At 39.3% G+C, this 23,959-nt stretch overlaps 1 protein-coding gene and 1 long non-coding RNA gene across 4 annotated transcripts in view; one reads left to right on the top strand and one right to left on the bottom strand.

Annotated features, from left to right (window-relative positions):
• Nucleotides 1-587: 587 nt before the first annotated feature.
• LOC140520019 (uncharacterized) lies at nucleotides 588-4,549 on the bottom strand. The gene is made up of 2 exons (XR_011972357.1): nucleotides 4,226-4,549; nucleotides 588-2,061 (listed from the first exon to the last, which is right to left on the bottom strand). It is a non-coding gene; the product is annotated as an uncharacterized lncRNA (long non-coding RNA).
• Nucleotides 4,550-4,674: 125 nt separating this feature from the next.
• Nucleotides 4,675-23,959, top strand: part of ARFGEF2 (ARF guanine nucleotide exchange factor 2) — a 106,075-nt gene continuing 86,790 nt past the window's right edge. Inside the window, exon 1 of one of the 3 annotated variants that reach the window (XM_072633623.1) lies at nucleotides 4,675-4,970. In XM_072633623.1, coding sequence (XP_072489724.1) covers nucleotides 4,850-4,970 — 121 coding nt within the window. In that variant the 5' untranslated portion in view covers nucleotides 4,675-4,849. Of the gene's footprint in view, nucleotides 4,971-5,861; nucleotides 5,882-23,959 lie in introns of those variants that run through there. The other 2 variants (XM_072633622.1, XM_072633624.1) reach the window with 2 other exon arrangements.

Raw genomic sequence — 23,959 nt, 5'->3', positions numbered from 1 at the left:
AAAAATGAAGGAATTGAGGTCCAAATAAATTAGGGTTTTCAAGCAGAGGGGTGAATTCCCGTTCATGGTGAGACTCTCTCCAGGGTCCTACTAACACATTGACTGCACTGACCCTTCTTAATTAAATCCATAGTCACTCAATAGACAGGATTAACTGTTCATACAGAAAAAAACAAAGTAGACAAAAAAACACAGTTATCATTGTTGTAATTAACATTCAGATGGAGGGAAGCCTGTTAAAGTATTTTATCAGCATATATAACTTTTCCCAAAAGTCTTAGGGCAGTTTTAAGCTTTAATAGCTCTAAATAGCTTAAAGCTATTTTAAGGACTATAAGCTTTAGTAGCCTAAAACTGCACTAAGAGTTCTGAGACATCCTATATACCTTGTATAGGCACTAGAGTTAGACAATGAACTGAGTCCAGAATAGAATAAATAGAGAAAATTAAGTTGGATTTGATTTAGTCAAGTGCTTTCAATGATTCCAAGCATTTGGCTACCACAAAAGCTCATTCCTTTGACATCAACACAATGCTAAATCCCAACAATGCTATAGACTAGAGAGCTGAATCATGGGACACCATACTTTCTTTTCAGAAATATTTATTTTTAACTTTTTTTACCTTTGAAGTTCAAATTCTTTCCCTCCCTCCACCCCTCCTCTCCCCATTGAGAAGGCAAGCAGTACGATATCAATTATACTGATGTCATGCAAAACATATTTCCACATTAGCCATGTTGCAAAAAGAAATTAAAGCAAGAAGAATAAAGTGAAAGAAGTATGCTTCAATCTTCACTCAGCGTTCATCAGTTCTCATATTTGAAAGTACATGGCATTTTTTTCCTTTAGAATTGTCTTGGATTATTGTATTGATTAGAGTGGCTAAGTCTTTAAATCTTACATATTGCTCTTATTGTTGTGGACAATGGTCTCCTAGTTCTGATCAGTGCATATAATTTTCCCCAGATTTCTCTGGAACTATTCTACTTGGCATTTTTTACGCTACAATTGTATTTCATCAAAATAAAAAAAAAATCCACTACTTGTTCAGCTATTCCTCAAATGATGGGCATCCCCTTGATTTCCAATTCTTTGCCACTACACAAAGAGGTGCTATAAACAATTTTGTAAATATAGATCTTCTCCATTTCTCTTTGATCTCTCTGGAGTACAGACCTAGTAGTGATATTACTGGGTCAAAAAGTATGCACAGTTTTATATTCCTTTGGGCATAGTTCCAAATTGTTCTTTAGAATAGTGGGATCAGTTTACAACTTCTCCAAGGGTGTATTAGTGTCTTTTTTTTCCACATCCCCTCCAGCATTTATCATTTCCTTTTCAGTCACTTTAACCAATCTGACTTGTATGGAGTAGCACCTCAGAGTTGGAACACCATAATTTCCAAAGAGTTACTATGGCTGATGATCCATGAACTGGTAAAATGCACGACATAGAAAGATGCAGCTAAGTCAGTCAGGTAGAGTGAAAGTGAACTTGCTGCTCACAGCTCCTGAAAGTACCTGGAGCGTCATACCAATATGCTAAGGGAAGATTCACTCCTGCAGGGTTTCATCAGGGATGTTCTTTCCTTACCTACATTTTTATGACAGAATGTGGGATATTCAGGAGGACTAGTACTTCTGCTGTGAGGACTTGCTAAACCCTTTTCAGAGCTGTTCATCCATCTGTGATGTCCACACTTCACGAAACTGTTGTCTGTGGCTCCAAGGTATAGCATGTGCAGCAGCCATACATTGGTAGATTGTCTAGGCAGATGGGCTCAATCAGGTTGAGGCAACTGACAGGATTCAAACCTATCGGTCATTTAGGGGGGTGTCTATCATGAGTTAGGGGGTGTCTACCCCAAGGATGTGAACATTCCCACCATTAGAATGGGTGAATGAGAACAGTGTGTTCCAGCGGCTAAGAAGGTGACTGAAGCAAGTTCTGTGGAGTGCTTAGAGCTTGATCAGACGCTGGAGACACCAAAGTCATCCACTGCATCCTTAGCCACCAACAGTGGTTCTGACTTTTGTCCTGCCACTGGACTTGTACGACTCTGCAAGAGAAAGTGAGGCTGAGGACTCCGAGTAGCTTTGCCTTACTTCAATTCAATTCACAGGCAATTCAAGACACCACCCTGTGATGTCATTAGTCCTCTTAAAAAAGGAAGCAGTTATAGCACATGGGAAAGAGTACAGGACTCGGTGTCAGAAAATCTGGTTTTTAATCCTGATTCTTCGGTTAACCACACCTGTGACCTTAAACAAATCATTCCCAACTCCCTCCCCTCCCCCAACCTTGTCTCCTCTGTCACAAGAGTGAGTGGGATAGACTTAGCGAAGACTCCTCAGATTGTAATTTTTCTCCCAGGGGTGAGGTAAGGCCTAAAGGCTCAAGGTTACAATATTTTTAGAATAGAATAGTTCCATATAAGGATATAAAACTGTGTAGTGTATTAGGGTCTCAATGATTGGACAAAACTTACATAATTCCTCGATGTCTTCATTTCAAAAGGGATTGGTTAGATTTCGTGTCTAGAATGTAAGACCATATTCTCAGCTAATGAGGATAATGGTCAGTGGGGGGAGGAGGGACTTGCGTTAGGGTCTATATAAATCACTGTCCTGTTCTTTGTCTTCGGCTTTCCTACTCCTACAGGTAAGCCCCGCTTCTCGAGAATCGAATAAATCACTTTTCTGTCATCACTTGAGAGGCCTCAGAGTAATTGATTTATGTAGGGACCTGAGCCATCCCACACAAGAGGACTTATCAATAGCTCATCAGTAAGCACAGCGCTCAGGGTAGAGGATACAAAACAAAAATAAAACAGTCTCTCATCCTCAAGGGCTTTTATTCTATCATGTGAGACAGCTAAATAGATGTCTATATGAAACATGCCAAATGATCCTTGCCCTGTCTGCCTCACATGGTTCTAACGAGAATCAAATGAGATGATTCACGTACAAACTCTAAATTTCTCTTGTCATACTGATATGTTAATAACACCTGCCATTAGTTAACTGGTAAGTTTGCCCAGAATATCAGGGCCATAATGTTATCTTCTGACCATTCTTATATGTCATTGTTTCCTAAAATGACTTAATTTAGCAGAGGATATGCTTATCCGAGAGGGTCAGGAAGATGAGGGAGAATCATCAACCCTTGTATAATATCACACTTGTGATATCTCATTTGTGGACTGGACATCACAGTGCTTATATGAATGTATACATGTGTATGTTAGGGTGTGATGGCAAATGTTTAACAACCAGCTTTTCTCCCAAAATGTAAGCACAACACATTTTTAAATATAATCTGCATTATTAACATCTTCCCCATTATTTTATTGTCTAAACAATCAGCAAAATAATAAACCAAGCCCTGATTCAAAGGGTTTGTGGCTCTCTGAAGTATATAAATGCTCATACCGAAAATGTAACAATTGGCTCTTAGGAGAAAGTATGAGCTGGCTCTAGCACACCATTGTGTGTATAGGGCAGAAGCGGAAGAAAAGGAGAAAAGAAATTTTTTTCTTTTGTCAGATAGCAGAGTACCCAGGACACAGCAGTGACTTGAAAATCTGGAGACCCCTATCCCTCACTCAATTTGTGGCAAAGTCTGTTTTGCTCTCTTAGCCTCAATGTCTCATCTGGACAAAAGGGTTAATAATACCTGTCTCACCCACCTCACAGGGCTGTGGGGAAAATGAGGAAAGGTAGTTGTTGTGAGAGGCACTATTCCCAGGGTGGGTAAATATCGTTATCCTTCAGGCACTCTGGGATCTAGCCAAGACGGCTTATTTACTGTCCTTCACACATGACGTTCCATAATTTTTCTCTGTATCTTTGAAGGGCACATAGTTCCTGGTACAGAGGCACTTAATCAATACTCTATGACTACTGATCATTGTAGAGCTGGGGGCAGCTAGGTGCCACAGTGCATAGGGCACTAGCTCTGGAGTCAGGACCCTCAGACACTTACTGACTGTGTGACTCTGGCCAAGTCATTCCACCCTGCTTGCCTCAGTTTCCTCATCTGTAAAATGAGCTGGAAAAGGAAATGGCAAACCACCCCAGAGTCTCTGCCAAGAAAACCCCAAAGGGGGTCACGGGGAACACAGGGCTGGTTGACCCGAGTCAGAGGGCCGGCTTGAACCCTGGCTCCGTCGTCCTACCTTCCTTAGACAACAGCTGCGTGACCCTGGACAAGCCAGTTCGTACCTACAAAACGTCCCAATTCAGGCGCCCTCCCTCTTGGACTTCCTTTACGCGGCTAGGAGGTGAGCCCCCGGAAGGCAGGGGCGGTCTTCCTCTTGGCTCCCATTCGTGCTTCCATGCCCGCTGGCGCACAGTAAGCTCTTCATAAAGGTCTGTGGACTTGACTTCACCATACGGGCTCCTAAGGTTCTTCCGGGTCTAACTCTATGAACCGATGACCTCTACGCCCTGGGACGCGTCGCTTAATCTCTCGTCGGTAAAAGGAGGATCGGACGTGGGCCGCAGAACCTGTAGAAGATCGCAGCCAGACCCCGGAAGTGCTGAACTAAAAGATATTCCAGCGTCCCCGGCGATTTAAAAAGCCGTGGCCCTTGTCCCTCCTCCCCTCACGGCGGGAGGCGGGGCTGGGGGTGGCCACGAGGCGGAGGGAGCCGGGAGAGGGAGGGGGCGGAGCAGGCGTCGCCGTCACGTGATTGGATCCAACATGGCGGCGCCGTGGGGCCGCGGTGTCGCTTCCTGACGGGGGGCGGCGGCGGCGGCGTTGGCAGCCTGCGCCCGCCCCGGAGCCCCGGGATCCCCCTTCCTGCTCCGCTTCTCTGCTGGTGGAGCCCCTCCCCGACCCCGGCCATGCAGGAGAGCCAGACCAAGAGCATGTTCGTGTCCCGGGCTCTGGAGAAGATCCTGGCCGACAAGGAGGTGAAGCGGCCCCAGCACTCCCAGCTGCGCAGAGCCTGCCAGGTGGCGCTCGGTGAGCCGCTGCCCGCCCCCCCCCCCCCACCGCCTCTCCTGCTCCCCCGCGGGGCTTCGGGGCAGAGCCCCCTCCTCCCCCTCCCGGGACCCGCGTCCTCACCCCACCCCCCCCCCGGCCCTGGGCCCCCTCCTTGGGCTCAGCTCCCCGCCCGCCCCCGAGTGCACCCCGGCCCGTTCTCCCCTCCCCCACCCTCTCGTTTCCTGACCTCAGCCGCCCCCCAGCTCCTTCCCTCCGGGTCTGTTCCTTCCTTCTCGGTCTCGTCCCCTGCCCTGCCCCGGGCCCTCGCGCCGCCGCCCCCAGGCCGATAGCCTTCCCTGCCCTGCGGCCCATGGGGACCCGCTCCTTGATGTCCGTGCCCGTCCGGAGTCATTGCCCTGTAATAAAGTCCGGAGACAGCTGGCATCGCGACCTCGCCCGACGCAGCGCTTCTGCTCCGCTCGGCACTTTTCCCCTTTCGTCTCCATGCCAGCCGGCCCGCCCCGCCCCCTCCCCCCGCGCTCCTCCCGGCCAGGTGCCCTCTGGCCTTGTAGTATTCACGGAGGCGCCCGGAGACCTTCGAGGGCACCCTGCAGGGAAAGGTGGCAGCCGAGGCCTGGGGCTGGAAGTGACTCGGGACCGTGGCATCTGAGAGCAGGAAATGACCTTAGAGATCCCCTCCTTCTTTATCTTCCCTGGCTGCGCTCGCTCGGAATCTCCCCGGATCCCCCCTGCCCCGTGGGTCTCCCTGGGTGCAGAAGTTGTCGGCGGGGTCCTCGGAGTGGGCCTGGGGCTCCGCGGGGAGGGCTTTCCCCCTACCTGTCTCCGCGGCGTTCGTCCGGGGAGCGTGTAGACAGTCCCCGCACAGCTGTCACGGGCGAGCTTGCTCCATGTTCGGAATGGCGATGGGAGAGGAATCTCCAGCCGCTCAGGTGACCTTCCGGCCTCTGCCACTCGTGGCTGCATTTCGTTAAAAGGTTGTAGAACACCCATGAAGTGCCCAGTTTTCTGTTAACGTATAGGCAGGTTGGAAAACATTTCGGGTTTTGCTACAATTGGAAGCTGTCATCCACCACTTTTTCTTCCAGGATATAGAGACTCATGTTGCCTGAGTAGGGGAGGATTATAGTCTGAAGCTAGCTACCTGCCTGAGTAAAAAGTGCAGGCTTAGTGAAAGGGACTTTGTTAAGGTTCTTTTGTAGTTTTTAAGGGTCTTTAAAACTTTATAGTTCTGATAGCCAAGCGAGTAATGCGTCACTTTGTGTAGACCAGTATCAGCAGTGTTAAGTAACAGAGGTGCTTCAGTTCAAAGGAGTAATTGGTTCTTTGAAGTTATATTTCAAACATATATTAGGTAATGTTCCATTATATGGATAACGTTTTGAGAGCAGTTTTAGAAAATGGTTACTTAGTAGAGGATATTTAGTACAAATGTTTGTATAGAATGGTCATTAAGCATTATTTATGTCCTTGTGGTATTAATTTGGATTCCAACTTTGTACTTTCTGGTATTCTTCTGATAATAAGTTATCTGGATTTTGGGAATTTGGTGTATATTGGTTGCTTACATGGTATTACACTTCATAATGGTCTGGGAGTGAGTTGTAAGGCATGATCTAGACACATAATAAGTTCACCATAGCTTAACTGTTTGTTGAAAAGTTTTTCCTGTGAAACTGGTGTTTGTGGATGTAAATAGGAAATCTGTGATGCTAGCAATGTTATCTTTTCTGTAATGATAGATAGTTTAGAAGAAGTTCATCAGTTTAAAGCAGGAATAGGTAGTATAGAATAGGTTCTTCAGTTTAGAGCTGGAAGGGACTCTAGAGGTCACCAAGGTCACACAGATATTGAGTAGAACTACCATTGGAACCTAGATCCTCTTGATTGCAAATGTATAAGTCTTTCCACTGTACCACACTTATACATATATGTATATATGGAACAGACAGGAAATACACATGCAATTTCATGTCTGGACGCTATATGTGTAAGTACATGTGCATAAGCCTTGTGTATAGTGCTTGTGTATGTATATACACACAAATATGTTCGTATATAAATTTAGGGGTAGGAGAATTGGCTTAATATCCCTTATATTGCTCCAAAATGTTCTGATTTCTCCCCTTCTCCCTTATCCTAGGGCTATCCTATACTGTAGTCCTCCTGACACTAGCAGTTGTGGGCACTGTATAGATAAATTTTATTGATCTATTTATATAAGCCATATGAGTATGGGAAACCTTAACTTAATCAAATAACATGGTATCTGCTATGATGGTACTTAGTTCTGGGAGCTGCCCTAACAGTGTGTGAATCTCTATACATTGTTATAAATAACATTTTTTACAGAATCCTGGGTGCTTACTGAGCAGAAGAAATATCCAATTTTTTCCAGTTAGCAATAGGGAAGAATGCTGACATGTGAGTTAAATCTGCCTAGACTTCTCAAGGTGCCTGTTGTCTTACACTGAATAAGCATTTCTTTTTAGGATTCCATTCTGGCCGGTTTTTTCTAGTACTACGAACTCTTGAGATGTTGCTACTAAAAACAAAAACAAAACCCCCCCCCAAAAAACTTTGAAACAGCTGGAATGTTGGTCTTTAGGTCCACAGTTCCAGCTTTAAAGTGGATGCAGGGAGCAGTGTCCAAGTAGAGGAAATGAAAAATAAAGGGCAAATGGTTGAAGTTGTGTGTGACAGGTGTTGCAATATGGCAGATACCTCAGTTTGGAAATCTTGATTTTGCGGCTGTTTCCCCCTAAGGTTATTCCAAGTTACTGGACTCACCTAGCTGCTATTCCCTCACCCTGATATAATAGAGAAAAATGAATAAAATTAGATAACAAGGGGGGAAAAACACAGTTTTGTTTTTAAGCTACTACCTGCTTCTGGGTGAATGTCCAGATCTGGAGAATGAGAGACTTTTAATGTGTATATTAACTCACAGCACTACTGTTCAGAGTTGGAATTCTTGGTAACAGAGCACACTTATAGGAAACAACTCACTGGTGTTAACCTGATTGAAATTATTTCAGCAAAGGAGATAGGCTGTAGAAATGAAGTATTTTTAACGTTCGTTTATATTTTGCTTTGTCCTCCTGTCCTCTTTGGTTTATAGATGCCATAAAACAGAATGTAATTATATTACTTGAAGTTTCAGTTTATTGGAGCATTAACCTACTTAACCACGGGGAGTTCCGGTTTTTATCTTGTAAAAAGAGTGATAAACAGGATCACCCAGGTTTAGAGCATCCTTGATTATTTGTCTTGCTTGAATACTAACTGCTCAGGCTGGTTTGGGACTGCCTACTTAGGAGAGTCCCTGCCTCAGTTTCTGTTAGCTGGAGATCTGGTATTTATCACTCCTGCAGTATTCCTTGTCCTTTGTCTGTTAATTGGGCTTTGATGTATGCTTACAGTCTTGCAATGCTGTTGAAGAACATAATTATAATATTGAGACCTTATTTCTCTAACGTCTTATTCAAGAGTCATTTTCACCATGCTGCCTTGTAAAAAAAATTCTTTCTGTTATTGATATCATTTAAATTTTTCCAGTGTTTCTCTTCTTTCCCCCTTCCAACCAAGAGAGCCAACTAGGTAGAGGACTGGGCCTGGAGTCAGGAAAACTGGAGTTTAAATTGGGTGTCATACACTTACTATTCCATGACCCTGAGCAACTTAACCTCTGTTTGCTTCACTTTCCTCACCTGAAAAATGGGGACAATGATAGCATTAACCTCCCAGGACTGTTATGAGAATCAAATGAGATAATATCGGAAAGCACTTCACTGCCTAGCACAGAGTATATATACACTTAATAAATGCTTATTCTCTTACTATGTAACAAATTATGCTTTTAGAAGAAAAGGGGAAAAAAGGAAAAAAATTAACAGAACAGATCAACAAATTGAAAAAACGTAAAAATGTATACAGTATTCCATACTTATAGAAAACCACCTTCCTATCTCTGTTCACATCTTTTTTCTAGGACCATCCTTGTTCTTTGTAACTTCCCAACATTCACTTTTGGTTGTTTTGTGGTTGTAGTTATGGTGTATATTGTTTTCCTGTGTCTGCTTACTTGATTCTGTATGAGCTTATGTAAGTCTGTACTTCTTTGTATTCATCATATTCCTCATTTCTGAGTATCTGCATCGTTTACAATTCTTTGCCACTGCAGAAAATACTACCTTGATATTTTGAGATAATATGAAGGCTTTCTTCTTATCTTCTGAATCATATTCTTAGTAGTGGAATCATGACCTCTCTTTAAATTTACACTTCTCTTTTTTGTGTAGATTAATATATGTGTTTTAGACTGTAAGCTTCTTGAGATCAGGGGCTATTTTTTTTGCCTTCCTTTGAATCTCCAGGACTTAGCACAATGCCTGACACATAGTAAGCATTTAATAAATGTTAGTTGATTGATTTTAAAAATCGATTATGGAACTGCTTGTCTTTTCTGTAAAGAAATATCAATTCAGTGAACTTTTTTTTTTTTAATGCCTACTGTATGCTGGGCTGGCTCACTTGAGAAGCTATGGTACTTTGAAGAGAAAGCATGATTCCAGAAGATGGGAGGGGGTAGGAGAATGATCAGCAAAGCTTCATGAAGGAGCTAGCAACTGACTCGAGCTTTTAAGGAATGACTTAAAGCTAGAGGTATGGGGGAATTCTCTGTGAAGGATTGTAAGTAAAGCCCAGACATAAAGGATGGGATAAAATTAGGAAATTCCTAGTAGTTCAGTTTAGTTAGAATGTAGAGTATGTGAAGAAGAGTTGTAAGAGATAAGAGATGAGACTGAAAAGGTTCATTGGGGCCAGGGCCTGATGGGTGCTGGCTTCCAGGATCAGAAGATTATTTTTACTTTGTTCAGGCTCTGAAGGGTTTTTCATTAGTACAGTGAAGTGAGTTAGGAAGACTTTTTGGGTAGCCTTATGAAGAATGGATTAGAGAGGCGATTGTGAAGACAGGAAGACCAGTTAGGCAGCTATTATGGTTTAACTAATTACACACTTTTGTTGACAACATTGCCATACAAAGGAATTGGCTCTATCAGATATTCAGAAAATGTGGAGAATAACATGGAAAAATTCCCAGTTTCTGGAACCCCATGGTAACACTGGTTTCGGAGCCCTAAAATGGCTTCCATGGACAGGGTCACACTGTAATTTTGGCAGTAAGACCCAGCAATCCATTGATTTTAGTGTACCTAGAATTCTTATTGTCTGGATGCTTTCCATTCTTCTGTTCTCACATTCTCTCTTGTCTCTATGCTTATGTTCACCCCATTTCCCATGCTTGCAATCAGGGGTTCCTAAGCTGGAGTCCACAGATAGATTTTGGGGGTCTGTGAACTTGAATAGGAAAAAAATAAATCTTTAGCATTACTATATTTCAGCTGATATTTAGCATTTCTTTCAATTACAAGTTTAAAACCCGTGCAAAAAAAACCTAAACATTTTTCTTAGAAGAAGTCTATAGGCTTTACCAAGCTACTAAAGGTAGTAAAAATGGTGCAAAAAATATTAAGAACTTCTGCTTAGAATAGATTTCTCCTCTCTCCCATCTCTCTCTTTCAAAGTCTCTCTCAGATGCCGCATCCTCCACAGTCTTCCTTGATTGAACACTCCCCCATTTGAAAGTTATGTTTACTTCCTTACATTTCTCAGTACTTCTGGTTCTCCTTTGCCTCCCATGACAGTTTTTCTTTATTCTGCTTTTTTGGGCTTATGTAATGTCATGCTTTCCTTCCCCACCCCAGCCCTTCACCAACAGGTATTAGACAGTAATTAGGCAGTAAACTCTTTGATGACAATGACCAACTTTTACAAGCTTTGTATTCCAGTCACCTAGCACAAAGAATTGTTGTTAAGTCATTTCAGTTAAGCCTGACTCTTCATAAACCTCATTTGGGACTTTCTTGGCAAAGATACTGATATAGTTTGCCATTTCCTTCTCCAGCTCATTTTACTGAGGAGGAAACTGAGGCAAACAGTTAAGTGACTTGCCGAGGCTCACACAGCTAGCAAGTGTCTGAGGCTGGATTTGAACTCAGGAAGATGAGTCATTTTGACTCCAGGCCCAACCATACCTATGCACGTAATAAGTGTTGTGGGATTGAAATTCAATTAAGAAGAGATGAGAACCTGAAATAGGATTTTTCTGAAGTGTTCTCATAGTTCTCGTCCAAAATACATATGTGCAGTAAAATAGTATAAAAGGCAGAGTGGGGGGAAGAAAGGGTTTGTTTCATGTGAAATTGAATGACATCATCATGTACGGTAATGTGAAATACTGTAAAAGGTTTTTGAAATGAGATAATATATTTCAAGGAAACCTCTTAAGAGATTTCTGGTTTATGTACTCATAAGCATCAAAAAAATATTTGTTGAATTAACTTTTATAGGGTTTTTGGATTTTAGGTAATGTAGGTACTCAAACAAATATTCAAACAGCCAATAAATAATTAGTGTTTATTGTGCCTGCCATGTGCCAAGCTCTGTGCTACGTTCTGGGATAGAAGTACAGAGATGAAACATTCCCTAATCCCAAGGAGTTTATTACATTTGAATGGCAAGAAAACATACATATAGATCTATATACATCATAAATATAAAGTGAATAAGTATAAATAAAAAGTAACTTAGGAGGAAAGACATCTGCATCAGAAAAGGCTTTACGTAGAAGATGTTAATAGAGGAAGGGTGGGACTGAAGCAGAGGTAAGTAAGAGCAGAGCCAGGAGATGATAGAGTGCCTGGTGTGACAAAGAAGGGTATTTTGGCTAGATATCAGATGATGGGAGGGGGAGTCTTGTGAAACTGGAAAAATATTTTGGGGTCAGATTATGTAGGACTTTAAAATATCTTTAACAGAGAAGTTTTATTTTATTTTAGAGGCAGTAGGAAGCCACCAAAGTTGATTGAGTAGGGGAGTCACATTGTCGGATCTCCACTTAAGGAAAACCACTTTGGCAGCAGTTGTAAGATACACTGGAGTAATGAGACTTGAGGTAAAGTGACCAATTAAAATGCTGTTTGTAATAGTCTAGATGAGAGATAGTTGTGTAAGTAGAAAGAAGGGATCAGAGAGATGGGGTAAAGCTAGAATTGGCAAGAAATAGCAACTGGGGGTGACAGAGTGAGAAGTTCAGGATAATGTTGAGATTATAGATCTGAGGGACTGGAAGCAGTGGCGCACCTTTGATAGAAATAGGAAAGTTCAGAAGAGGGGAGAGTTTTGGGAGACAGATAACATGTTCAGTTTGTATATGTTGAAGTTGAGATGGGGACAGACATAGTAGATACTGAGCACACTGGATTTGGAGTCAAGAAGACCTGAGTTCAAATCCTGGCCAACACTTACTACTTGTGTGAGTCTGGGTAAGTCCTGGAACCTTCAGTTTTCTTATCTGTAAAATGGGGATAATAATAGCAGCTACCTCATGTGTGAGTGTGTGGATAAATGTATGTTACCAAGGGGAGCCTGAGGAGGAGTGGTCAGACAGGTAGGAGAACCAGAAGAGAACAGTGTCACTTGAAAGCCCTCTGTTAAAAAGATCACATGTAAAATAGAGGATGTTCTCTGTAAGCAGGTTGGACTATACGTGCTATTGAATAGTTTCTCTGTCTTTTACTTTAAATATTTTATCAGTCTTGACTTTAAAGTTTGAGGGGAGGAAGAAATAATTAAAGTAGGGAGCTCCACGTATATACATTTTTAGTAGAATGTAATAAACTCCTTGAGTGCATGAACTATTTCTTCATTTGTCTGTTATCCCCCCAAAGAGCCCAGTGCTAGGCATACATAGTAAGTGCTTAATAAATATTTGTTGAACTAGAAAGACTTCATTTTAGGTAAATGTTTCTAATTTAGGGAAATATTGTCCTTCAGTCAAATGAATATGTCTTCACTTTGTGGACTTGTGAAATAAAATTGTTTTGGGACTTTCAGTCTAAGAAGCAAAAAATTAATTAGTTATTTTTTTTTTACAAACTTAACAAAGCACTACTAATAAGCAAAAACTTTTCTTAAAGGATTGAGGATGGGCAGCAGTGTTTGTGCATGAAAGCTTCTAATTGATAGACTAAGAACTGGAAGAAATTTTTGAGGTAGTAGGGTCCAACACTTCATTTTACATATGAGAATCCTGAAGCCCAGAAAGGTGCAGTGACTTATCCCAGGTTATGCATTGGGTTATGTCTATGTAATGTCAGGTAAATTGTATTTCTTTTCAACATTCTTTTTGCATGTTGATGTGATTCAAAAAAAGTCACTGTTAGTGATCCAATTTGTGAAGTCTGATAAATACTGCTACTATTCCTTGATACTATTAAAAAATGTAAGGGGTTGCATTAGTACACAATCATTAAGCAGATACCAATGTTTTTGTTGTTTTTTTATTAATAATAACTATCCTTTTTTAAAAAATTTGAGAATTAAAGACATGCATTGAAGTAATCAGATTACTTTTTAAGAACTTTATATTTCAATTGCAGCATACACTTTCATAAGATTTTGAGTTCTAAATTTTCCCACTCCCCTCCAAGACAACATACAATCTGATATAGGCTATGCATGCACGATCACATTAAACATATTTCTACATTTGTCATGTTGTAAAAGAAGAATCAGAACACAAGGGAAAAAATCACAAGAAAGAAGAAAAAAAAGAGAATATAGTCTGCTTCCATTTGCATTCTCAGACTCCTTAGTTCCTTCTCTGGATGTGGACAGCATTTTCCATCCCGAGTCTTTTGGAGTTGTCTTAGGTCATTGCATTATTGAGAAGAGCTTAGTCTATCAACGTTGGTCATTGCACAGTGTAGCTGTTACTATACACAGTGTTCTCCTGGTTCTGCTCACTTCACTCAGCATCAGTTGATACAAATCATTCTAGGTTTTTCTGAAATCTGCCCGCTTGTCATTTTTCAAAAAAATTAAATTATTTTATTTGTTTTTAGTGTTCAACAATCACTTCCACATATCTTAGATTTTTTCCCCTTCCCTCCCCCTTATTCCCCCCTCCCCCCCCTGAGACGGTATACAATCTCCTATTAAATACATGTTGCATAGAAGAATTAAAATGAATGGAAGAAACCATAAAACAAAATAAAACATAATACATAAGAAAATGGTTTGCTTCTATCTGCGATCCAATTCCATAGTTCTTTCTTTGGACGTGGAAGGGATTTTACCTCAAGAGTCCATTGGAAATTTTTTAAGTCCTTGCATTGCAATGAAGTACTAAGTCTACCAGAAAAATTCCTTGCACATTGTGGTTGTTACTGTGTACAGAGTTCTCCTGGTTCTGCTCCTTTCACTCAGTATCAGTTCATATAAGTCTTTCCAGGCCTCTCAGAAGTCTTCCTGTTCATCATTTTTCATAGCATAATAGTATTCCATTACATTCATATACCACAACTTTTTCAGTCATTCCCCAATTGATGAGCATCCCCTTGATTTCCTATTTTTGACCACCATAAAGAGAGCTGCTATGAATATTTTTGTACATGTGGGACCTTTTCCCATTTCTATGATCTCTTTGGGATAGAGTCCCAAAAGCAATATTACTGGGTCAAAGGGTATGCATATTTTTGTAGCCCTTTGGGCATAGTTCCAAATTGCTATCCAAAATGGTTGGATGAGCTCACAGCTCCACCAACAATGAATTAGTGTTCCAGCTCTCTCACATCTTCTTCAGCATTAATCATCTTCCTGTTTGTCATGTTAGCCAATCTGACAGGTGTGATGTAGTTGTTTTGATTTGCATCTCTAATCAATAGTGATTAGCTGCTCATCATTTCTTATGGAACATTAGTATTCCATTACATTCATATACCACAACTTGTTCAGTAATTCCCCAGTTGATGGGAATCAGATTACTTTTTGTTAAAAGGTTTTAACAATTTAATAAAAACCACATGTACACCATAGAGTCACAGAATGTCAGAACTGGAAGGGACTTCAGGGAGTCACAGGTGAGGAAACTGACTCAGAAGGGGCTGTGGTTGTCCCTAGCAAATAGGCAGTTAAAGAAAGTCAGACTAGGAGCCAAAACTCCAGACTAGTAATTAGACCACTGATCTGATTAGTGTATTACTATTTATAATTGTTTCTTGGATTATTATTAGAATTGATTTAAATATCCCTGCTAAAATGCTGAGAAACAAAATTACTAGTATGAGTTGTAGGGGAGGCAAATGAAGGACTGCCATTTTTTGCATCTTGTGTAGTTGTGTTTTTTGTGTGTGTGTGTGGCTTTTTTATAAATTTGTAACATACAGTAGATGTCTTCACTAGTGAAATGAATGGTTGGGTATATTTAGACCTAGTGTCCTGTGTGCCTAAACCACAGGAGAGTCAGTAAAAACAGTAGAAACATTCTTTGTGAAAGAGTAGTTTTTAAACATTTTTGATTAATTGGCAAGTACATGGCCTTCTAAATAAATAGCTCATTATTGTATTAATTCTGACTGTTCACAACTGACATAAAGATGATATAATATAGATCCATGTTCTGCCTGAGTGACCGTCTGAAAGTCAAATAATGTTTCTGGCTCTTATTTTTCTTATCCATAAAATGAGGGGGTTGAACTAGATTATAAACTAGATTATGTATGAAGTTCCTTGCATTTGTGTTCTTTGATCCCATTATCAATTGAACAAACATTTATTGAGGTAGTCTACAATATACAAGGCACTCATTAAAAGTCAGGGATATAAAGATGAAAAATGACAGTTCTAAACCTCAAGGAACTTATGATTCATTAGGGGATACAGAATACAAAGTAGAATTTAATGACGCAAGTGAGGGATTCTGATAAAGTGTGTTTGTAGTTCCTTAGATCTGGGTCATAGAATTCAGTGCTGAAAGATGGGACCTTAGAGATCATCTGTTTACATCTTCTCATTCTACAGATGGCAAAACTAAGTTGGGAAGATTTTTGCAAGGTTTCTATGTAAATTGCTGGTAGAAGTAAAACTAGAACCCAGGTCACCAGAGTCCTTGTGTAGTGTCCTTTCAATGATACAACTCCTCTGCTTTCAATTTTGAACTGCATAGTTTTGGAAAATAGTTCTACTTTTGATATTTCATTCCTGGTTACACAAGATGTTTGACTTAACTTTCCTAAAGAAAGTGACTTAGCTCAGACATTCTCCTGAGGCTTTTCTTAGAATTGACAGAGAAAGTAGCTTCCTTAGCACTGAGAAACAGAAAGTTGAATTGAACCTGTGTAACATTACCAAACTGGATATAGTCTTTTCTTCCTTTGGTTAAAATTAGAAACGCAGCCCCAGCCAGTATTTTGTGGAAGGACTTTTAAAAAATTTTTACCAACCAGCCTAACTAGAGCTTTTCATTTGTATCCAGCCCATCTCACTCTTTCTCATTCTGTTCATTTATTGCTTCCATTTTGATCTGCCCTTTTGATAGAAAGGAAACCAATGTTTTTTAAAAACTAGCTTCTATTATATGCTACCATAATGCATTTTTTCTTTTTAAAAAATGTTTTTATTGATGCCTTTTACGTCTGTGATTTCTGTATTTCCCATTCTTTGTCCCTGCAGAAGCAATAAATGGAGTGACAGTGTATGCAATGTTCTGTTCTCATAGATTACCTGCCTCTGTGAAGAGCAGGGAAGTATAATTCGTTATCTGTTCTGGAAAATTATCTTTTGTTTCTTAGTTCAGAGTTCAGTCTCTTAGTGTTCTTTTCATTTGTTTTGTAATCTTTAGTGTCTGGTTTGGGCTCTGCAACAGTTCACATAATCTTCATATTTCTCTGAATTTCTCACCCCATTTTTTTTTCACTCTTTTCTTTTTTCTCTTCCTATTTTCCTGCTGTTGTAAACTCTTCTGCTTTTTCCTTGAGAGGTAGTAGTAATAGTTACTTTCTGTATGACAATCCTGGGTCTGGAGAGTATGAAAATAATGAATAGAAGAGAGAAATTGGATTTTGTTGAATTTGGAAAATTGCAGTGTTACAATTATCCCTAATTGCTCCTTAGGGTAAAAGCCCTTTCTTTTCCTAAGAGTATTCTAGTGATGCTATGTGACTATATATCATGGAAATCACTGTATAAGAGGAAACAGTTGCAGGTGACACAAAAGGAATAAGAATAAACTAACATTTATATGGTGCTCTAAGTTTTGCCAGATGCTTTACGTGTATTATCCCATTTGATCCTTCTAGCAATTCTGTGAGCTAGGTGCTATTTTTTCTCCATTTTACAGATAAGACAGCTAAGGTTATATGACTTACTTAAAGTTACACAGCTATTGTCTGAGGCAGGTTTTGAATTCAGGTTCTCTTTATTCCAAATCCAGTCTTCTACACAGGAAATGGAAAGTTGCATGATAGGTTTACATAGTTTGCAGCATATTACCATGATGTATGGAATTAATATGTAAAAGGCATCATCAAGGACATAAGAGACCAGAAAAGGAGACCAGAAATGGAGGCAGATCATTTATATAGCAAGAATGAAAATTTATAAATGGTCCCTGTTAGTGAAGAAATAAACCTACTCAGTTGGTCATGAAAATAAGAAATGGTACTTTGGATAGAAATGGCTTCATGCTACTGAATGGCATTCTGGATGAAGGTGAACTTCATCAGCTTGAACTCTGAAATGACCTTTTCTGGTCATAATCCATATTTTCGTATCTTCTGTATTGTTCCTGTACATAATCTCACACTTTGAGCTCCTATATTTCTATTCCTCTCTTTTATTCCAATCTGTCATTTTTTTTGGCCTCTTTCCTCATAGTCTTAACCTTAGAGTGAACTAATTCCACTCCACACTACTCCTACCTTTTAGTCACTTCCCTTCTAGTTTTACCACAGTTCATGATTTGCTGATCTTCAATTCTGTTTTGTGCCTATGTAATGTGATACCCACAGCAGCCACTATGGATATGCAGTCATATTTCCAGGGTGAATTCACAAAATATAAACTCTCTTCCTCAAAGACAAAACCAGGCTATTTATTCAAATACCAGAAAGCCAGTTCCACCATGGTAACAACAAAGAGTTTGTACACGTTACCAATAAAGGGAGCACTACCACTTCTAAGCCTTCCCTCAGACCTTTCCACAAACAAGCCCCCTTAGGCAAAATCACTCCCTTTCTTACTCATGCTAGCTGCTCTGCTCTGCTTCCTCTCTCTCTCTCTCATTTCCACCTCATTCTCTTTTCCTGCTGCACCCTTCTTGGTCTATCCATTCAGCAAACTCCTCCCACCATCGGCTCCATGTGACTCAGGTTGTGGGCTGGGCCAAAACTCAGAGCAGGTCATATAGGCTTATTAAGGGGCAGGGAAGATCTTTAAATTCCCTTACTGTTTAATTTTTTTCTCCCTATTATGCTTCCCAAAATGGCTATCCCAAACCTGTCCTCTTAAGCACTCTGTCTCATCAGATGACTGCCTCCTTTATGGAGGTTGTCTGTTGTGAGTTTTCATTCCTGCTTTACTGAGGCCTTCTGTCATAAAGTTTCTTACTTCCCTCATTCCACAAGCAGTCTAATAGATCTCCAACTATCCTTTTTCCCTTTGGTCCAGTCTTTGAGCAAGATGTGGCTCAGCTTCTTGCCAAGCATGTACCATTCATCCCATCTGTCCTGGGAGATTGTCTGTGTGGGATGGCTCAGGTCCCTACATAAATCAATTACTCAGAGGCCTCTCAAAGTGATGGCAGAAAAGTGATTTATTCGATTCTCGAGAAGCGGGGCTTACCTGTAGGAGTAGGAAAGCCGAAGACAAAGAAAAGGACAGTGATTTATATAGACCCTAACGCAAGTCCCTCCTCCCCCCACTGACCATTATCCTCATTAGCTGAGAATATGGTCTTACATCCTAGACACGAAATCTAACCAATCCCTTTTGAAATGAAGACATCGAGGAATTATGTAAGTTTTGTCCAATCATTGAGACCCTAATACACTACACAGTTTTATATCCTTATATGGAACTATTCTATTCTAAAAATATTGTAACCTTGAGCCTTTAGGCCTTACCTCACCCCTGGGAGAAAAATTACAATCTGAGGAGTCTTCACTAAGTCTGTCCCACTCATTGTCCCAGTAAGCTTTCTCATATTTTTCTTCACGCTCTTTTTCTACTGATTTCTTATTTGCTGCCAATATATACATGCTTAGGTCTTTCTCCTGAACTTTAATCCCAGTTTTCAGTCTGCTTACTGGACTCCCCAGCTGGTTCCCCTGTAGGTATTTCAGATTCACAGTATGTATGTCCAAGACAAAATTCATTATCTTTTCCCTTCAACCTAGTCCTAACCCTAACTTCCCTATTTCTGTTGTACCACCATTCTTCAGACTTTCATTTGCAATTTAGGAGTCATTCTTGCCTCTTCACTCTCACTCACCTCCCATATCCAGTCAGTTACCAAGTTGTAAAAATTCTGCTCCACATTATTAAATCCATTGCCATTTTTTTTACTCATCTAGACACTACCCTAATTGGTGTCCTTTGGTATATTGCCAAGGCTTTCTCCTTGGTCTCCTAGAAGCCAGTTTCTCCCTTCTCAAGTCCTTCCACACAGCTACAAATTGATATTGCACAGATTTGATGGTGTCACTTCGACCCCAAGAAGCTTTGGTTGTCTCCCTGTTGACTCTTAAGATAAAATATAAACTTAGTTTTGCATTTAAAGCCCTTCACAATGCTATTCCAACTTATTTCTCTGTACTGATTACACATTGTTCCCCTTTACATATTCTGTGTTCCAGCCAAAGGGATTACTTACTGTTCTCCATATACATTTCACCTCTTGCATCCTACATCTTTGCCTTTACACGTCTATAATGTTCTCACTTCTGACTTCTGCCTCTTGAAATTCTTAGCTTCCTTTGCAATTTAGCTCATCTTCCTGCAAGAAGTTTTTCCTGAGTCTCCCAGTTGATAGTACTCTTGCTCCTTCATTTCCTGAAATTATTTTTTATTTGTTTTGTTTATATTTTCTGCATTTGTGTACATGTTATTTACTTCAGTAGGTTATAAACTCCCTAAGGGCAGAGACTTGTTCTTTTTTCCGTTTTGAATCTGCATAGCTTAGCAGGTTGCCTAGCACTTAATAGCTGCTCATTGAATGGAATTTCATAGACTAGAGTTGTAGATTGAATCCCCCAGTTGTTAGTAATCTGTTTTATAATAGCAAATTACTATTATTTCCTTATCTGCTATATTTATGGTATCCCTATTGATTTCTCTGAGGGCAGAGACTAACCTTTTTTGTCTGTCTCCCTGTTACCTGGTGCCACTCTAGCTAGTAGAATCATAATTCCTTGAGGTCCAGGATTGTTATTTTTAACTTTGATTGCCTGAGTTCTAGCACAGTGCCTTTCTCAAAGCTCTTTTCACGTAGGTTTAATGACGATTGCATTGTATTGTATGGCCTGGCTGTGTGCTGGTAGAGAAAGTGTCCACATTGATGAAATCACTGATATATCCAAATGTCAGGATTTTTTAATTGTACTTTCTAAGATCTTTGTGGTTGCCTCTTGGCAACTTTGCATGTTGGTGTCCAATTTCTCCTTCCCACATTATGAAAGAAGCAAATAGATTTCAGTCTATCAGTGGCTGTTCTCCTTCTGACTTCCCCTTTCTCCTGAGTTTTTCTAAGTGTATCAGAGCTAAAGAATGATATTAAATGTGTAACAGATATAATAAAGAGGCACAGCCTCAGATTCTCAGATTCTTCCTCTCATTTTATAAATAAGAAAATTGAGACCCAGAGGGTTTAAAGACTTCTGAGTTCATATACGGATTAAGTAGTAAGCCAAGATTTAAATCCAGGCCTTCTGACTTCAAATCGAGTGAATATTTTTCCTCTATCAGTGGCTGATTTTCTTTTTTAAATTAAAAAAATTGATATCATTTATTTTTAATTCGCCTTTATTTCCAGATATTTCTCTTCTTTCTCCCTCACCGAACAGGCCATTCTTTAACAAAGAATTAAAAAGAAAAAGACAAAGAAAAAAACAGTTGTGTAAAACTAACCAACACATCAGCAGAATCTGATGATTATATGTAGTATCTCTTAGGAACGAAGCTTGGTAATAGTAGTTCACCCAATTTTTTGAAATGGAAAAGCTTCTGCACAATCATAATTAATGCATTTAAGAGAAGCAGTGGCCTGAGAAACAAATTTTTTATCACATATCTCTGATAGGAATTTGATATCTCAGAATATATCTTGTTAGAGAACTAACAGAAATATGAGATTAAAAGCCATAAAAAAGTGATCAAAGGATAGAGAAAAACAATTCTCAAAAAAGGCAAATTGTTAACAACCATATGAAGGAATGTTCCAAATCATTAAATAATAAGAAAAATGCAAATCAGAACAACTCAGATTATGTAACATCCATCAAATTGTCAAAAGTGATAAAAGATGGGAATAGTCAGTGTTGGATGAGTTTTGGAGAGGCAGGCACAGCAGTGCGTTGCTGATAGAGCTCTGAATAGATTCAGTCATTCTGGAAAGCAGTTTTTAATTATGCAGATAAAGCAACTGAATTGTCCATACCCTTTGACCCAAAGATTTCACCAGTAGGTGTATATCCCAAGGAGGTTATTTATAAAAAGAAAGGCTCCATCTTCACCAGAATATTTATGGCAGCAGTTTTTATGATCTCAAAGAATTGGAAATAAAGTAGATAGCTATGGATTGAGGAATTACTAAACAAATTGTGGCATGTGAATTTGTAATGGACTATCATTTTTATTGTTAGAAATGATAACTGCAGAGAATTGTGGAAAAACTTAACATGAACTGGAGCAAAGTGAAGCAAACAAAGCAAGGAAAATGATACATACAGGGACCATAACAACAAAAAATTGGAAAATTGTAAAGAACAAGTTTGGCCCCACAGCAAAGAAATAAGAAGATACCTCTCTCTGTTTGTGGAAAGGGTGTGTATGTGGAGGGGGTGTGTGCTCTCTTGGGAAGCATGATTCAGGGTCAGTTGAATGTAATGTCAAGTTTTCTTATGTGTTGATTAGTTTTGCTGAAATTTTTTCTTTTCCTTTGTAAAAAATTATTATAAGGGATAGCTCTGGGAAGGAGAGAGAAACAATATCTAGAGGGTGTAAACAGAAAATCTGTGAATTAAAAATGTGTTGAAATAACAATTCTTTTTTCAACCCATATCCAAATCTATATCTTATCTTTATAACAGTTATAGTGAAAAACCTCATTTTATGCAAGTGATGTTTGAAAGAGTAGTGAAATTTATATTGCTTTTTAAAAATAAACCCAAGAACTCTGTATTTATCCAAAATGTAAAATTTTCAGGTTCAAATGTGTCTTCCATGTGTCTTCACAAACTGACACATAGTAATCACTTACCAAGTGCTGGTTGACTTTCTTACTGACCAATCTGTTAACTATTCTTGTCCAGATGAGTAAGACCAAATGTAGCATTTATCCATGTCAAATATATTCTTTATACATTCTAGATCTCTAAAGTAAAAGCAAAGATTGCTTCTGTTTCTTTGTCAAGAGATCAGTACATCTTTACTACTATTTCGTTTGCATGTCTGGTTTTTTAAAATTGAGAAACAGATAAAATATATTTTTAAAGTCTGTTTTTCATAGCTCTATATTTTTCACAAATGCAGTTTGCTTGATTTTCTGGTCAGAATATGAATTTGTGGACTTTAGATTGATTTATTTGGGGTACTCACTTTTTAAAATAATATCTACCAACTACACGTTTCAGGAGAAATTTTTGTTATAAAATGATTTGGCTTCATCATTATTATTGGTACTTGATTGATGGATTTATATGGTCTTTGTGACCCTGGACAAGTCCCCAGTCAATTTTCAAAAACTATAAATTGCAAAAAGGTGCCATTCTGCACTGGTAGGGGAAATTCTTTACTGAGAGCTCTCTGCACAGGTTCCATTTTTTTAAAAAAAAGGTGAATGAATTCATTCATCAGTTTAAATGCATGTTATGTGCTGGGCACTGTACTAAGTAAGCTCTGGGAATACTACAGCACCTTGCCTCAAGAAGCTTACATTCTAATGGAGGGAACAACATAAAGGGGAGTTACAAGGGAGGAAGGCATGGGGAGATGGGGAGTGGGCTCTCCTCGTGGTTTGGAAGTGGCTGAGAAAAATGTAAGCTCCTTTAGGGCAGACTTTTTTTTTTTTTTTTTTGTATCATCAGCACTTGGCACAGTACTTGATCCATAAAAGGGATTAATAGATGCTTATTTGCTTGATTATTGGGAGGCAACTTCATATTATATAAACAATCCTTTTGATGTCACAGACATGACTTTCGAAAAAGTTAGTTTTTATTTATTAAAAGCATCTAATTTTCTTTAGAACAATTTTTTGGTCTTGCCAACTTCTTCTACATGTACACTTTCAAGGTGTTTCAATTTACTAGGTTTCATGCTATCTAAAACTAACGTATTTGTACAAAACAAACAGAAACCTTTTTTCTCTATCAATAACAGTACTTATTAATCCAAATAAAAACATAGTGGCTCTCTTTTTTTGGATTTGGGCATTTTTACTTTTGTTTTTTGTTTTTTCTTATCTCTGCCCTTTTGAACTGTCTCTTTTTTCTTTGCTTGTATGAGTCCCACCTGCTTCTGTGGATTTTTTTCTTAACATTGCTTATGTGTTTATCCATCATGAAGGGATAATTTCACTTTCAGAATTAAAATTAATAAAAATTTTAAACAAATCAAAATAGATGAAATTTTCAGATGAGTATAATTGCTCCCAAATTATCACAATTTTTAAAAGTTTGCACTTTTGGGGGAAACTAGTTTATTACATATTTGTAAAAAAGAATGATATTGAGAAATATACCACCTTATGATATTTTTAACTTCTAAGCACAGATTGTTTAACTTCACGTTTACATGTAAATCATATAACTTGTCTGTGTCAGGAGGCCAGGCAACCCATTTCACACCATCTTGAATTTTAGTTCAACGAACACAAATTTCATATCCAT

This window comes from Notamacropus eugenii, chromosome 1 (genome assembly GCF_028372415.1).
Source record: "Notamacropus eugenii isolate mMacEug1 chromosome 1, mMacEug1.pri_v2, whole genome shotgun sequence".
Classification (NCBI taxonomy): Eukaryota; Metazoa; Chordata; class Mammalia; order Diprotodontia; family Macropodidae; genus Notamacropus; species Notamacropus eugenii.
Note: the sequence above shows the minus strand (reverse complement) of the source record. Positions and strands in the feature narration are given on the sequence as shown.